At 44.6% G+C, this 17,135-nt stretch overlaps 1 protein-coding gene across 5 annotated transcripts in view; it reads left to right on the top strand.

Annotated features, from left to right (window-relative positions):
• The window catches only part of BBS9 (Bardet-Biedl syndrome 9), a 1,968,820-nt gene that overhangs the window by 385,388 nt on the left and 1,566,297 nt on the right, over window positions 1–17,135 (top strand). For all 5 annotated transcript variants that reach the window (XM_078688232.1, XM_078688235.1, XM_078688233.1 and 2 more), the window contains one exon: window positions 9,972–10,101. In XM_078688232.1, coding sequence (XP_078544358.1) covers window positions 9,972–10,101 — 130 coding nt within the window. The remainder of the gene's footprint in view (window positions 1–9,971; window positions 10,102–17,135) is intronic.

The following is a 17,135-nucleotide window of genomic DNA, read 5'->3' as shown; positions in this document are numbered from 1 at the left end:
TATGGCCTGGTGGGCTGGTTTGTTCATCTGGTATTACCACAAATATTGCCTGCAGCAAGCTGAAATACATGCAGTCACCTGTGTCTTTACAAAACACATATACAGCTTGTATTTCAAGTTTAAAATCGCCTGACTTCCAAATGTGGGCCACTTTTTTAGCTAACGGGTTCGCAAAAGGGCCCACTTTTTGTCTCAGTCAAAGCCTTGCTTTTCTCTCACCCCATCCCAATCAAACTTTTACATAAACGCCACACAAAAGCTAAAAATTAAGAAACACAGCCACAGTATTACACAACAACAGACAATGTACCCTAACACACCCCCTGGCTACAAAGTCACCTGGTGAAACACGCCTACATACCAGCTTTTTGCACCTTGTAAGAGGTAGATTTTGAAAAAAATTATATTGGGTAATTGATTTTCCTCATTGACGAGGAGCAGATTTTAGGCAAGAGACAAAAAAACCAAAGCAATTTTTAGCTGAAATAATTGGGAGTCTCTTACCTGAATTGGGTATGTTTGCATGTCTAACCACTCTCTGGACAGGCTAAAAGTGTTATTAGACCTGCAGTAATGGCAGATGTTCATTGTCATAAACGTTAGCTTAACAAAAGTACAATGAAGCATCCTAGTCCTAAACTGCTGCCAAAAGGTTTGTGAATGAGTGTAAAAGGAGGTCTGACAGGCATTACATGAATGTAGTAGGAACAAAGACTGCCTATACCTTTAAGAAGCCTTGTTGTTTTGAATCCCAGGATGCACTGTACTTGAAATTGCCTCTCAGAGCCCGTTCTTTTTCCGTCTCATGACCATGGAACTAGCTACCCAAATTCCACAACCTTTTCAGTCACAACTTATATTTATGCACCATCATTGAATGTTTTTCATCGCTAGAGGACGTTTTCAAGCTTATTTCGGCTTTTCCAGCAACATTTTCCCCATCACAATGCCTTCACTCTCTGTAAAGTAACCTTCATGTGTCAGACAAAATTGCGGCTTTTTACCCCATCCAAGTCTGGTCTGCCTCCCAAGTTCCCATTCTAGTGCTAAATATGAATTTTGTGATAAAATGTCTAAAAGGATACCTAAAAGTGTGAAGGCTTCAGCCTAAGAGACATGCCTGAAGACTTGAGGGACAAGGTGAAGGAAAAATCAGAAATAACCTGTAGATTGGGATCTTCAGCTACTGTTTCTAAGCCCTAAGCCATCAGTCCCAAAGGACACCTGAAGGAGATCCATCAACAAAAGTTCTAAATGGGAAGAAAAAAGAGGACTCACTATTCCTTCCACCCTGGTGCCGGTTGATCCAGCTAGACCTCAACTAAAGGAATGGCACTGACGTGTTCACCCTCAGGGTTGGATCTTGATCGACGCCAAAGTGTCACCATCATTCAGCATCGGGAAGAACTTGGGCATCGAATTGCGCTCCTTATTTGGCATCACCTTCTTCAACAACATCATATCACTCGATGTCAAGACACGTTTCACCACCATGATATGTATCAACTTTGAATCATTTGATGATGGACTAAGTCACCTAAGGGTTGTCCATCACACAAGACACCACGTTTAACCCTGCTTCTGCAAGATATTCTTCTGCAGGACTATCAAACGTCAAGACATGGAAAGTCAACTTCAAGGTTTCTTTCCAGATTGCCTCAGTGGTACACAGACACGTATAGTTAACAAACTTTGGGGTGGTAAAAGACGTTTTGGCACTCACCTATACTTCCAAATATTTATGTACAATTTCTGTGAGTGCTCTGCAGGATAGACACCCACCCTCTTGCCTATCAGTCCTGAGACTAGTGTCACCAATTACCAATTAATCCAACTGTCAGCATACCAATCACTCAATCAAACCATGTCAAGTTCCCGCTGTAATGAATTACTGCTTTATTAATTGTTCCAAATATTCAGATTCCAGCCAGCCAACATGTGATTTGTTACTTTATATTGTTTGATTTCATCAGTGCTGTAATATGTAGTAGGTATATGCCCAGTTAAGATAAGGCAATGTGTTTTTCATAGGAAGTTAACCTTGTGAATGGTATTCTGCAATGTGTGTGTAACTTCTGTGACTTCTTATACTCCCACATCCTAGGCTGGATCACCAGATAGAGTTTCTCCCATGGATGACATCAAGACATTCCTGGATGTCCTAGCTAGAGGTGCTGTGATGCTGAATATTCCTCAGGAAGCTTCTCCTTTGGCTGTATCTGTTATTATGGAGACCATACAGCCTCATTTGATGCTTAGGCCTTTACTTCTCCTCTAGTTCCTAGTTGCCTGGAGTTAGCAGAGGGAACATTTTGACCACAGATTACTACTAAGGTTAAGAGGGGGAGTAGAGTGGTCCCAAATCCTTACTGGCCGTTTTATTGAGTAGAATACACAGCAGGTATTTATCCTTGATAGTGGGTGACCCCCATCCCACTGGTGAGAGAGAAAATTCCAAGGTAGATCAGGACAAATATAAATAATCGTATTTTTGATCGTGGAAAAAAATCCCAGACTCTGCTTGTTATTTGCAGTGTTTTATATACAAGTGAAAGAGCTCCTTTGTAGGAAGATTATTCGAAAGAGACAGCCAAAACGTGTTTCGTCCCCCTACAATGCCAAGTACCAAGAACGTGCAGTATGTACAGTGTAAGACAATACAAAAACATCAATATATATAAACATATTAAGACAGGTTTTGTTAAAGTTAAGTCATGTATCATCGATGGTGAGCAAGACCATCACACGTTAAGGTAATATCGTCCCATTCATTATGCCAAGGTGTTAACATGTGGAAAGCATATCATCATAATGGCAATTGGATCATGATCCATATCAAGGAAAAGTGGAAGAACCAGTTATCCACATGGAAAAACCCAATTTGTCATACAGCATCAAGTTATTAGTCACAGATATCAACGCGTGAAAATAAACACATTGCAAGAACACATCAAGTATCAGCAGAAACAAATAGATAAAATATATTTACATTCAATTGTGGGAAAACCGGTCCAGAAGATGATGAAGGAAGGGGAAAACAGGAAAAGACAAATAAGATAGAGTCCGATAATCAGCGTGGGGATTTTGCGTTCAGAGAAATGTGATGTGTGATAAACACCGATAATTATATCAGAGACCAGAGGTACGTGTATATGAAGGGTCTAAGTGAAAAAGCAATGTGATTTACAAAGGTGGCGTGATTTCAGGAGATCGAGACCAGGGTCTCCCGGGGCCCTGGTAAAGTAATTCGAAATGATATTCGGCGGATTTATTGTAGGGGATTGTGCACGGAGAGTCCCGTGAGGTTTAGGTGGGACACGACATAAACGTGCTATTTGGGTTCAATACTTAGAGTAGTAACAGGTGGTATTTTTCGGCATTCGGATTTATTATAGGGGATTATGCACAGAGAGTCCCTGTGCCTCATGGGAACAGTCCAGCCCGAACTGCCAAGCCATGTCTTTCCTGGACCGGAATCAAGCATCCTAGGCCGGTTTCTGGCTATCAGCTGTTTTCAGCCAGGATAGCTTGACTCCAGTGGCCGGGAAACGGCCTCTACAACGAAGCCGTTTCCACGAAATCCTTTACCACGCATGCCTTACAACGCATGCGTGGTTACAACGAGGGGCTTTACCACGCATACCTTTACTACGAAATACGTAGTAAAGGCATGTGTGGTAAATGAAAAAAAAACAAGCATTGAAAATGCAATAGGTCTCGCATTTACTAGAGTTTGAGCTATTGGCATTGTAGACTACAATACCTTTTATTAATCTGCTGGTTTTTTAAACAAATAAATAAAAGGCATTGTCATTTACAATGCCAATAGGATAAACTCTCGCAAATGCGAGACCCATTGCATTGTAAATGTGACAACCTGCTTTCATCAGACTGCTCAGATGCGCTCACACACAAACACATTGAAGTGCACTCGGATAACTCAATTAGACACAAGAGTCAAATTAAAAAATAACATGCATTAAAAACACCTCAATTTCATCCCAGAGACGTTTTAACTGAAAAAGGCTGAGAGTGTCGCTTTTGGGAGGTGACGCGCACACACACAAACACATTGAAGTGCACTTGGATAACCAAACTAGACACAAGCGAAGAAAAAGCTGTCGGGCACTAAAACCATCTCAATTTCGTCCCGAGTATGTTGTTCGGGAGGTAAAAGCACCTACAGAAACGGAAATTGTTTTTACTGACTATTATATAACAGACCAAGAACTAAGTTCCTGCGTGTTTTAAAAAAAATGAAAGTGCAAATGAATTACCTTGAAATGTACACTTCTTTGTGTGTTATTTCTGGGATGCTGTAGCAGTGGCGCTGCCTAATAACTTCTTGGCACTGCATGTCTTTCTTGCCGTACCTCTCAATTTATGCTGTTTGTGTTCAGGCCTTCCGGTCAGAATGCTGCTTCCACCCTGCGCCTCCTCGCAATTAACAGAGTTACAATAACATCCCCATTGGCAGGAGATTAACCCTCCTTGAGAATTTGATGACAGACTACGGCACACCGCAGGGGCTCGTGACCCTCAATCAGTTGATTCGGTGTTCGAGTTTAGACTGTCTGGGGACCGCGTGGCTCGGCCAGGCGAGGTATCGACAGTGTTAAAAGTCCTCAGTGGACTAATGCATCCACTGCCCTTAACAAGTTTAAGCTATTGGCATTGTAAATGACTATGCCTTTTATTTATGTTTTTAAAACAAAAACAAAAATAAAAGGCATTGTTATTTTTAATGCCAATAGCTCAAACTTGCATAAATGTGAGACCTATTGCATTGCTAACTCTTGTTTTATTGTAGTGTGGCACAGTAGTATCATATTGCACGGTTTATCATATTATAGTGTGTCATGCTATGTTATTGTATGGCGTGGTATGCTGCACTATAACACAGTGTAGTTAGTATTATATACTAAGTTACCTTATGGCTTGTTCTAATATGTTAGAGTATGGCATGACAAGTAATAGCAGCCCGTGGTATACTATGTTGTGCGTTGCTATGGTATGGCATGCCACGTGACCGCATTGTCTGAAACACTATATTATAATACGGGTGGCGTATAATATGTTGAATATTTGAATCTTAGTAATTACTGTGTGTATGTACTTTGTCTTTATTGTGCATGTGCATGAATGTCTTCGTGTTTGTATGTATGCCTGTCTGTTTATGTTCATTTGTGTGTGTGTGTGTGCCTGTATTTATACTTGTGGTGGTCCAGGACTTGACTGGCGTGTGGTTGTCCAGGACTTAATTATGTCTGAGCAGATGTATTTGTATGTATGTGTTTGTGTTCACAGGCGCACTGTGAGGTCACCAGTCACAGTGGTGTTTCTAGCAGTGACAGAACAGGACAGCCTAACAGAAGAATATAACATAAGAAGCACAACACAACAAAAGCATGTAGCAAAGGTAGCACAACAGAAGCATCGGATAACACCCACATCATATAGAAAGAAACAACCTTTTATCCTGCAGTGCTTCTTGTCTGATATTGTCATCTGTAGTTTCGTGCTGCACAGCGCTATAATATCAACTATTGGTGATGGCGCTATATAAACATTGTTGAATCACCTAGTTTCTCTTTTCGGTGGTGGGGTAGGTGGCGCAACCCTCGAGTCAGGCTGGCACTAGGCTTGCATAGTTCCGAATGGACTGCTCCCTGTTCAGCTGTCTCTGATTTCTGCCAATGGAGGCGGCAGGAGGCGTTGCTGGTGTCCGCAGGAGGGCACATGCAAGGCGGGGGCGGAGGCCGCCCTCCATGGGGATATCAGTGTCTCGCCAGCTGAGCCGCCTCCTGCAGCAGCCATATGGGTCTGGATAAAGAGGGGGCAGACGGAAAGAGGGGGCAGTAACAACAGCATGGAAGAGGCCGGAGCGCGCGGCGTGGAGAGGGCACAGGGGGAGCAGGAGGCAGAGGGCAGGAATGAAACGGAGGAGGGCTGATGGTGCAGTGTGAGGGGGTGAGACGGCTATGAGCGGGTATTGAGGAGTGAGTGGAGGCTTACTAAAGAGATAGTGTAATTGAGTAAAGCGCTATAGCTTAATGGGAATGCAGAGCGAGTGGGCGCTATAATATGTGAATGAGAGACATGGTGAGTGTGCTTATGGGGGGCGAGGGTAAGCCCACTAGAGAGGGTGCAGATAGATGGGGAAAGCGCTATAGCTTTAATGGGAATGGTGAGCGAGAGGGCGCTGTATGTGGAAGAGAGACAGGCTGAGAGTGTTTGAGGTGAGGGCGGGCCCGATGGAGAGAGTGTATGATAGGTCAGTGCAAGGGTGGGGGCCCAGGGAGAGGCGCGTGGGGGGGTAGGGCTGAGAGAAAGGCCTATTTTAACATGCCTGTGCGTGAGAGTCCCTCCTGCTGCGAGAGTTAACCCTTCGGCTCCGGTGGTGCATTTCATCTGCACTCAGCAGCCGTGTGAGTCGCATCCCCATGCGGCGTGAATGCTTCCTTCCAGGAGCCTGGGGGTGAGAGGGCAACTGAGGCTGCCAAGAAGGGCTCACTGGAGGGACAGGGAGGAAGGGAGAGATGGCTATGACTAATAGGGGGGGGGGCTTGGAGGGCGGTAGAGGCACTGCTTGAAAAGAACAAGGAAGAGGGAAAGAAAGGATGGAGGCTGAAGGCACGCTGAAGGGCGAAGAAGGCGAGGGAGGGAGGAGATCGAGAAACGTGTGAAGCAGGGGGCGGGGGTAGCGGATACCTTTGAAGTGAAGCTAAGCTTCACTTCAAAGGCTTGTTGGCACAGCGCACGCTGGGGGATGACTGTGGGAGGGGGGCTGGTGTCTGTGCACAAGCTTTTTATGGCAATGCACATGCGCATTGAGCGAGCTTTCACGGGCACTTCATGGAATCGCCCGATCTCGGTAAGCTCTGTTTAAGCCCCTTTATATCGAGCTCCCGCTCTCAATGCGCATTGAGATAGGTCGCTCGACCTAAAAAGGGGGGGTTTGGGGGGTCTCCCCCATAAAAAAAATAAAGCGTTTGGGATAAAGGGGGGCTGGGGGGGTCTCCCCCCCCAAAAAAAAACAAAACTTACCTGAAGAGCCGAAGTGAAGACGAAGCTGAAGCAATCGACGTCGTTAGAGAGGAAACGGAAAGTAACTTCCGCTTCCTCTCAACGACGTATGACCGACGTAACCAAAGGCGAGAAGGCGAGTTAAAAGGTAAGGGGCATTTTAGTAAAATAAATAAATATATATATGTTAAGGGCAGGGGTAAATATAAGGAGTGGAGGCAGGGGGCATTTAAGGGGAGAGTTATAACCTTTATCAAGAGTATGCCCTCACCATGCATACATTTACAACGAAAAATGTTGTAAATGTATGCGTGGTAAAGGAATATTCGAGGTAAAGGTTAAGCGTGGGAAACGAATTCCGTTGTAACGCATGCGTGGTAAAGGCATGCGTTGCAACGGAATTCGTTGTAACGTCATACATTCCCAGTGGCCTAGTGAGCACGGGACCCACGTCTGGGCATACCCTTCCCACATAGGGTAAACAGCAAAACACACAAGATGGATGGAATGTTGCACAATGGCAAAACATTCACCCCCAGTCACAGATCTGGGTTTAATCCATCGTTATTTTGCTCACCAAGCCACCTCAGTTCAGACATGGCCATATGCAAATCAGTCTTGACCCTGTGCCTCATGGGAACAGTCCAGAATCTGACCTGGGGTGGCTTGGTGAGCAAAATAACGATGGATTAAACCCAGATCTGTGACTGGAGATGGATGTTTTGCCATTGTGCAACATTCCGTCCATCATCTTGTGTGTTTAACTATGGGAAACGTACCACAATTTTGCCAAAGAGTGGTCTGGAGAAAGACTGCTTGATTTTACTAAGGCGATATATAAACACCATCTGATTTCAGATCAAAAGTGCTTCTATGGATTCTGCTGATCTGGGGATATTAGAGTACTGACATGGGATTACTCTAAGAAGAACACCCTGTTTATGGCTGACATCTCTGAAACCAGAAGCAAAATTTGAAATTCCTTAATCTTCCATTCTCTGAGTCCTTGCTATTTGAACAACATACAGAAGAGGAGATGGTCTGCATGAAGACTGAAGCAGAGACCATGAAAGCAGTGGGGTTTGAGGTCTGGAAGAAATACTGTAGGTCTCAGTATAAAAAAAGACTGCAGCTTTCATCATCAGCAGGTGGTTCAATACCCTCAATGACATTACCAGTTCCATCAGCAGTAAAGCAACCTCAGCAGAGGTGCCCCTACCATCACAAGTACGTTGCCAAATCAATATTATCCAACCAGCTGAAATTGGCCAATATGGCTAGCTTCCATCAAACACCAGACCTTGACTGGTCTATCTCCTCCCGCCCCAGTGCTGAACTCCTTTGGAGGGTTTTATCTCACAAAGAAAGAGTGATGAAGAATAACAAGCAACAAATGGTTCTTAAACCATTGTCCAGGTTGGATAACTGCTTCGTTTCAAAGCACCACCACTGACCACACCATTGCAGTCTACACCAACTAGCCACTTTGGGCAAAGAGATAGCTATTGCTGAAAAAGAAAGCAATAGAATTGGCCCCTTATCTCCAACGGGAGAAGGGCAGCTAATCAAATAGTTCCTGATCAGAAAGAGGCCCTCAGAGGGACTTAAGACATCTCCAACACCTATGCCTAGTTAATAAATGAATCAGAGACAAAAAATCCAGTATATTAGCATTACATTACATTTTTCCTCACCTAAGGACCGAAGGCTGGATGTGTGTGATCGATGTTTAGGCTGCATATATCCACACCCCAATCATAAAGAAGCACAGAAAGTTTCTTAGTTTTCTTTGGTGGTAAAAGATGCGCTCCCAGTATGCTGTCCTTTCTTTCGGTCTAAAGCGTTTCTTGGACCTTCTGCAAATATATGGTACTAGCAGCAGCCCTCATACGTCACCAGAATATCAACATGTAACCATACCATGAAGATTAGCTTCTGAAAGCAGGCAATGCAATCAGACTAAAAGAATATCTCCAAAGCACAACCTGACTCCTTCATCGATTCACCAATTAATCTATGGCCAGAAACCAACACTAACTCTGATACAGTCCCTGATTTACTTGGGAGTGACTTCGGAGGACTGAGTATCATCAATCTGGAATAAGTTTAAACTTTTCATGAGGTCTCCAAATCCAACAGCCCGTTAGATTTAATCGCTGTTGAATGTAATGGCATCATGGATTGTGATTGTACCATATGAACAACTTAATATAAGGCTATTAAAATAGTGTTTGGGAGAATCACTGGGCTCTGCAGAAAAACAACGGGGAGGACAATCTCAAATTGTCTCAAACAGCAAGACAATATTTAGCCTGGTGATGCAAAGCAACAACCTACTGCAAGGAGTGTCTTTTCAATGGTAATTGTACCCGGATGATTATAGCAGATGCCTCAATGCTGGAATGGAGTGCTCACTCTGCCGTCAAGGAGCTCAGAGCAGTCCATCTAACTCTCAAGCCATTCTGTCCGTCTCGGACAGCAGATTAGACCTTTAGTTATTGATCTGAAGCATATTGGAGAAGGGGGATCAGAGAGGGAGTGTTATCTCTAACAGATAGCATTGGCATGAGGTCGGCATAGAAAGGTACATGCAAAAGTATCTGTTGGTAAATGTTGATAACAATTCCCACTACATTTGCTATAGGCTACTAGTGATGTTACATTGCAACATAAGTGGGGACAGAATTGACGTTTTAGCTTTTAAAAAAATGTATTTTAAGTTCTAATATTCTCTGTGTTAATTAATAGAAGTTTTCAGAGGCTGGCTTTGTGTGGTGAGAACTAAAATACCTGTCAGCTACTATGTGGCTTCAAATGAATGTATTTTCCTTAGGATTGTGTCTTGTAAGATAAATGTACATTCTAAATAATGCAACTCATAAAAATAAGGGAATTTTTTCCTGTAGTTCTTTAATATTACTATTTTTATTGTATGTATCCCACAGTGTCTGAAGGAACAGTGAACACTCTGGTGGGAAACCACAATAACATGCTGCTAGTTTACCAGGATGTGACCCTGAAGTGGGCAGCTCAGCTCCCGCACATCCCTGTTGCAGTCAAACTTGGCAGTTTCCAGTAAGCTGTTTTAATATAATTTATTGTATATTTTGTTAGAAGATGTTCTAATATTAATATGTGAAGTTGATTAGATGATTTAAGGCAGCAGGTATTGATTTTGGTGTGCTCTCAATTGTCTTCGGTACTTTGCAGTATACGCCATTGGAAAATGCGGACATATGAATTGGTGATTTCAGAATTTCACACAAAAGTAACATCTAACTTGTGTATCTTTAAAGAATTTGTGTAAAATAAGCCTATAATTTGCACACAAATATATATACTCCTTTCACAATGTGTATAATTGCTAGTAAATGCGGCTGTTAAGTAAAAACTAAAGGCTCTGACTGAAAACGGCCTCATGTATTCGCAAATTGCACATAGAGCTAATATATCTATAGTCACCACGTCTCTACTGGAATTCTGAGTTCAGTTGCATGTGTATTGAGAAAGTTTCACACTGTACACTAATTCAGTATGGTTAGGTGGAGCCTACTAATCAACCCTAACTATATGGGTACAAAAAGCCTATTATGGGCTTACCAAGAAATTACAGGGGCTTACAGTTCGCCCGCCTATTGCTTATCATTGATTGACTTTATTATCACTCTCCTTCAGTTGCTTTTTTGATCGAGCGCACAATGCAGAAAACCTGTCTGATTCGAATGACATATTGCGGGCATTGTTTGGTTTTACTGGCACTCATTTCGCTGCTTCTTATTAAATAGCTTGCCTTGTCCATCTGGTGTTTGTCCTTCCTCTGGAGCATTGCCAATTTACTTGTGTCATTCCTTTGCTCACTTTTGAGCTCCCCATGAGAAAGCCTTAGTTTTCCAGCTGTGTCCCCAGAGTGTTTCTCTTTTCCCCTATGTGTTGCTGTATCCTGTGTGTGTGCTTATCCCTGCCCCCTCTGTGATGGACTTGCCCTCATGTGCTTGTTCCACCCGTGTTTTCTTACCCATGTGCTTCTCCACCCGGTTCAATGTTGCTCTCACTCATCCTTTGACTTTTTTCCCACCGCACTCCATGTTACTCTCTCACCCGTTTGCTTTTTTCCAGCCCCACCCGGGCCTCTTGTGCTGCTTCTCCTCCCTCCCCCAGGAATCCATGTGGCCCCCCACCCCCATGCTGTTCACAGCCCTCTCATGTTGCTTCCTCCACCTCCTTTCGAAAAAACAATTTGTTATTTTTATTGAACGAATCAACGCGGATGAGTAATTAAAAATAACATCTATGCCATTTTGTAGGCAAGCTGGTGTGTGATGTGCATGCCTTCAGAATGACCCGGGCAGCCATGTCATAGGATTTGTAAAAATAATTTTGTAAGTCTCGCCTGAGTCAGCGCATGCGCTACTCTGGCGAGACATTTAGTAGCTGCTTCAAAAGTGCTACCTTGCCGGCGACCAGCTTGCTATTACGTGCACAAGCGCTCGCGACGTTCACAGCACTTTTTACCGTCGCGTGCGCTCCACTTGCGTCAGCACTCGCATTTTTAAATTTTATTTAATTTTTGCGAGTACAGAGCGCGTCATCGCGATCGCAATCACTTTCGCTTTCACCGTGATCGCGATGACTTTCGCGCTGCGCAGCATTACTTTTACGGCCGCGCGGCCAATACTTGTTCACTAGAGCCTTAAAGCAATTGTAAATCAACATATGTGGTCTCCAGTTGTAAGGTGTGAGATATTCCAGGGCTGCAGAGTTTCTGGCGCTCACCAAGCTTAATTCTGGTCCTTGTAGGCTCACTTTCCAGTGCCAGTCAAGAACGGCAAGGACCGGAATGCACTGGCGTGTGAGCTCAGAATCCAGGATTCTATTAACTTCTCACACTTGGCATCAGCTTACTTGAGAGCAATGCACCCGAAACATCGTGATGAATTAGACATGCATATTAATGTGCTCTGAGTCTCACAAGTGCTACATAAACCGCTATATTCTTTTGTTATTTATGAATTATGAATGTCAAAGAATCGTTATTTCACAAGCAAAAGAACAGTGGAGTTTGAGACGTCCTTTGTGAACTCATTCATTCATGAATTCATTCATTGAATTACTTGTTCATTCATCCGATCGTGAATTCATTAAATTGCCCATTCATTCATTTATCGAACTACGAGTCATTCGCCCATTCCTGATTCATGCACTTGGGTCCTATGCAGTTGGTGAGGGTTTTAGGAGATCAGGGGCGCCACGGAGGGGCGGGGAGGCTTCCTACATGGTGTCCGAGGCCAGGAAGGAAACAACTTTATAGCTCACTTACACTTTTCACCATGCAAGGAAACGTACAACGCTACTTTAAGACACCTTTACCCCCACCCCATCCCCCAAGCTCCTTCCTTTTTTTGTGCTATTTGATATGGATAATTCACAAATCATATGTGTTTTTATTAATACACAACAGGCGCATTCGGACACATTTGGCTCGGGCTCCCTCTAGTGGTTCTACTGTTGAAATAACGACGCCTTATCCGGAGCACCACGCCCAGCAGCATCCTTTTCCTAGGACCACACACATCTGCCTGGATACAGATGGTGTAATGACGCCGTGGCTGAAACGGAAGCGTGCCGCTGAACTTAACTCCCCATCATTTCTCTCCCCGAAACATGCGCGGCTCTGAAAGGTTTTGTGAAGCTTTGGCCCCCTCATGTTTATGCAGCCAGATCAAATGCCAGGCTGTGTTTGGAATACAAATGCCCTGCCTCTGGTAGCAGCAGCCTGGAATTCTGATGCGTGTTCATTTTGTATTCATTTCTTTCCTGGAGCATAGTCTCTCTAGCATCTCTGACTGCCTGGCTTCTATCCTTCCATTCCTCACTTATAGGGAACTTCCTTTTTAGGTTTCGCGTCGCGATCCGCTGCGCAGCAGCGTTCGCACAGGCAAAAAACTTTTGTTTACAAGTATGGGGCTTTGTCCCGCCTCTCTGTCCCATTTGCTGGCTCCATAAATGGAGGCTAGCCATTGAAACAGATGCGTCACTCATTCCCGAGCAGATTCGTGGGCGTTTCCGCGTTTTTTACTTATCCCACCCATTTTCGTGCGCCAGTGGGCGGATGTTATTTTGTTTTTTGGTCTCTGCATGTTTTGGTCTTTTTCGAAGTGTCCTTTGTAGGAGTGGGCTGCGCGATTGAAGTTGCCAGGAAGTACTTTGTATTTGCGATCAGGTAAGCAGCATTTTGTTTATAATTTTCTTTTCACTTTGTACGTCTACCCCGTCTCATGTCATCTCCCTGTTTGTTTTACGTGTTTGCGTGTCTCCCGGTCCCGCGTGGTCGTATCCTGCCCCCCTCCCGCTGTCCGTGTCTTTCAGGAGCTGCTTGTTCCTTCTGTTTCCTCTGAAGCGACCCGTCGTCTACGGGGCTGAACTCCATCTTGGCGTTGGGCGCAGTCCTTGCCTCCTCCGGCTGGTGGTTACGGTCCTACACTTCCACTTGTTCCCCTCTTTTGTGTCTCCCCCTTATATTTCTTCTGTCCTGGACTGTTACCCCCTTCCGGTTTATCCGGGGCTTTCACTGGTGCGCCCCCCACCTCCCCCCCCCCCCCGGCTTCTCTCCCTGGCAAATCCGGTCCTCCGCGATGGCAAGGAAGAGGGTGGGGGCAAAATGAGGGGAGGAAAATAGGACGAACACAGAGACGGAGCAAGGGGTTTAAATTTAGAAGCGGCAGCTCTCCCGCTGCCCTGTCAGAGTTCCTGAGACAGCAAAAGAGCTGGAAGCAGCAGCTGTTGTGGCCCAACTTATTCCGAGGCCAAGAACGGCAAGACGAGGGCCGGGTGCCGGGTTACACTTATTGGAGCGGTAAAGAATCAAACAACACCTGCAGGGCGGGCCGGGGACAGGCACCCGCAGGGCTTTTTGTGAGCTGAATTTATGACGCCATATCACCGGGGCCACCCTTGCTAGCCCGGGTTAACTCCTTTCTTCTCTTTTAGTGTCGGCCTGTACATTAACCTAGCAGAGTTTCTTGAACAGAACAAAGACTACATCTCCCAGAATGCATAGTTTGTAATAGAAACTGGCAGAAATGGAACCACGGCCTCGTTTAATGGTGGTGTTGCTATCTTTAGCATTGCAGCCTAAACCTGTTTTTCAACCTCTCTCCCTTTCGATCTTTCTCCACCCATCTCATTAACCCTCTCTTTCTCTCTTGCCAACGCTCTCCCTCTCTTCTTCAGTTCAGACCCTCCTGCTCTCTCTATCGCTATCTTTTACCCTCTCCCTCGCCCGGCTCTGCGGGCTCTGCGTACTTCTCTGAGCTCTTGTGTGTGAACCAGTTCTCGGGATGTTTGTTGCTCTCACAATGGCTCCCTCCCTCGGCTTGCATGACGCCCCACTTGCTCCTTTTCTCATGAGTCTTCCTCTTTTTTAACTTTCCTCCTTCCATTCCTATCTCTCCCACCCCTGTAATTTTCATTTGCTTTCCTTCTATACATACGCATGTCCTCATCTTCCCAGACTTCCAAGCACTCTCTCTCGCACCCTTTTAACCCCCCCACGCCCCACCGGCTCCCTGCTGCTTTACACCTTCCTCACTCTGTAATGCTCTCGCGCAATATTCTTTCCAGTGCTACCTCTCTGGTCAGCACCCCCTCACTAATTCAAGTTCAAACGAACTTTATTGGCAGGACAAGTTCAATCAGTGTTCCACAGTAAATAGAAGACACTGTACAACCAACGGACGCGCTGCTCAAACGCACACTTCTTTTTTTTCAGATAGGATTGACACAAAGCCTTTCGCGGAAACGGAAATACAGTAGACGTTCGTGCGATTGCGTTTCACGGCCAAATCGGTGACAAGAGGTAATATATCTGTCAGCTATTTCTGCCGGTCGTCTGCGTTTTCATTGTCCCTCCTGCGAGCACGCTGTAAAAAGTACTCTCAAAGTAATCACCCCTCTCTCTCTCGCAGGACTCTGTCATGGCACCACCCTTTCCTCTCTCATCTGATTTCCACAGTTACTCTTATCCATTTCTTTTTAGCCCCTTGTCTTCTCGCCCCTACCTTGATACTCAATCTCTCCCCAATGTTACTTATATCCAGTACCACTGAAATTATGCGGCAGAGGAAGGCCAAATAATGTGGCAGGGTTGACTAGATTATGCAGCAAGAAAAGGCAAATTATGCGGCACATTTGTGATAGTATTATTTTGACATTTTTACACTTATTCACATTGACTGGACATGGGCTGCACCTCATTGCTAATAGTTTAATGCCTAAATATAGCAAGAAGCAACAGAAACGTGGCCAGACAACCTTTGCAAAGGCCCTTCCACTGCGCAGCAACACAGCGCTGTGTTTTTAGTAACCTTTGAGCCAGGATTTTTTTTGTTAAAATTTGAAGATTATGCAGCGGTTGATGGATTAGGTGGCAAATGCGGCAAAACCATAATTCTGCGAAAAACACAGCAGGCGCACAATCGCTTATAGCCTATCGTTAAAGTACTTTTAGTACTTCACTGCAGCACAGAGGAGAGCAGTATATTTGGTCTGTATGAATTAAATTTAAACTTGTGCATGCTCCCACGTGCAATGGACCTGCCCAGTGCTGGGAAGTATGGGAAACCAGACGGATCTCAGTTCCAACAGCTGTCTCTGGGACCAGGTAGACCCTGGGAAAAATGCTGAATTTGCGAAAGATTAAGCTATTGCCATTGTAAATGACAATGCCGTTTATTTATCTGTTTTCAAAACCAAAACATAAATAAAAAGTTTGTCATTTACAATGCCAATAGCTCAAACTTTTGCAAAGGCGAAACCGTTGCATTGTAAATGCTTGTTCTTTTTGCTTAAGCATTCCATTAGAATGGATATGTTTTCCAGCTCTCTCCCACATGTGCTTTCCTCCCCCTCAAACACCTGTCTACCCAGTGCTCTCTGTGTCTTCTGCGTATTGCAAGTTTTATATCCTGTGCTTCTCTCTGTCCCCAGCACTCCATTTTGCTTTCTCGCTAGTCGGCTTCTCCCGCCACTCTCGTGTTTCTTTCCCTCGTATGCTGCTTCCACCCTCCTCATACCCACTCCACGATGCTTCCCCCACCTGCTCCTCTGCTACCCCCATACCCACAATGTTTTAATGAATCTTTTTTTTAAAGAATTAATTAATTTAGGCGATGGGAAGGAACAGGCGGCACATTGCTGCTGACCTTTTTGCCTTAACCCCTTCCATGCTGGGCCGTTTCCGCCGCTGTGCGGTAAACAAAAGAACAGGGCGGGGCCGTGACGAACCCCAGCCGTCATCAGCACACGAGCGCCGCAGAGCGTGACGGCTGGGGTTCGTCACCAGCATGGAAGGGGTTAAAGCAGCTGCTTCTTTTTCATTTTTTTCATTTTTATTTCTGATCCATCTCGGATCAGTAAATTAAAAAAGAAAATGGCACAGTCATATTGCAGATGTGCACGTGTAATGACGAATGCGTAATGAAGCGTGTGCGCACACGTCATTATGCATTCACACACCTACAAAATGACATGGCTGCTGCGCTGTCATCGCAGCTCTTTTTTTACCTTTTGGCTTCACCAAAAAAAGATGAGATTGGCTTTGCCGGTGTTTGTTTTATTGAAGTGTTTTATGCATCGCTTCTCTCCCAGTAGCTTTCTCCCATTACAAATATGTAATGTTACATATGGGACTGGGGCTGGGTGTAAAGCAGAACACTGCAAAGTGAATCCCTGTAGGATATTTCTGAAAGAGAATTAAGGAGCGAGCAGTACATAGTTCAAGGTACGAGCCCTGAGGATATTGCTGAATGGTTTGGATTCAGTGGCATTTGTTTGTCCCTATAGAGGATGCATTGGCAGTTGTGATTACATGGGTGCTATCTGGGATACTGTACCATTTCTTTACAATTGGACATGATTGAGTCGACAGGCTTAGTTTGTGGATAGCAAGCGTTTTGAACTGCTTACAGGTATGAGGGCATTATTCACAAATGAATAGAAATAGAATCCCCAATTTACAAAACCATAAATCAATAAAAGAAACCCACACATTAGTAGAATCAAGACAGTGATAAATATGTGTGCCATCCACATAGCTACAATAGAGACTGGAT

This window comes from Lissotriton helveticus, chromosome 4_1 (genome assembly GCF_964261635.1).
Source record: "Lissotriton helveticus chromosome 4_1, aLisHel1.1, whole genome shotgun sequence".
In the NCBI taxonomy this organism is placed as follows: domain Eukaryota; kingdom Metazoa; phylum Chordata; class Amphibia; order Caudata; family Salamandridae; genus Lissotriton; species Lissotriton helveticus.
Note: the sequence above shows the minus strand (reverse complement) of the source record. Positions and strands in the feature narration are given on the sequence as shown.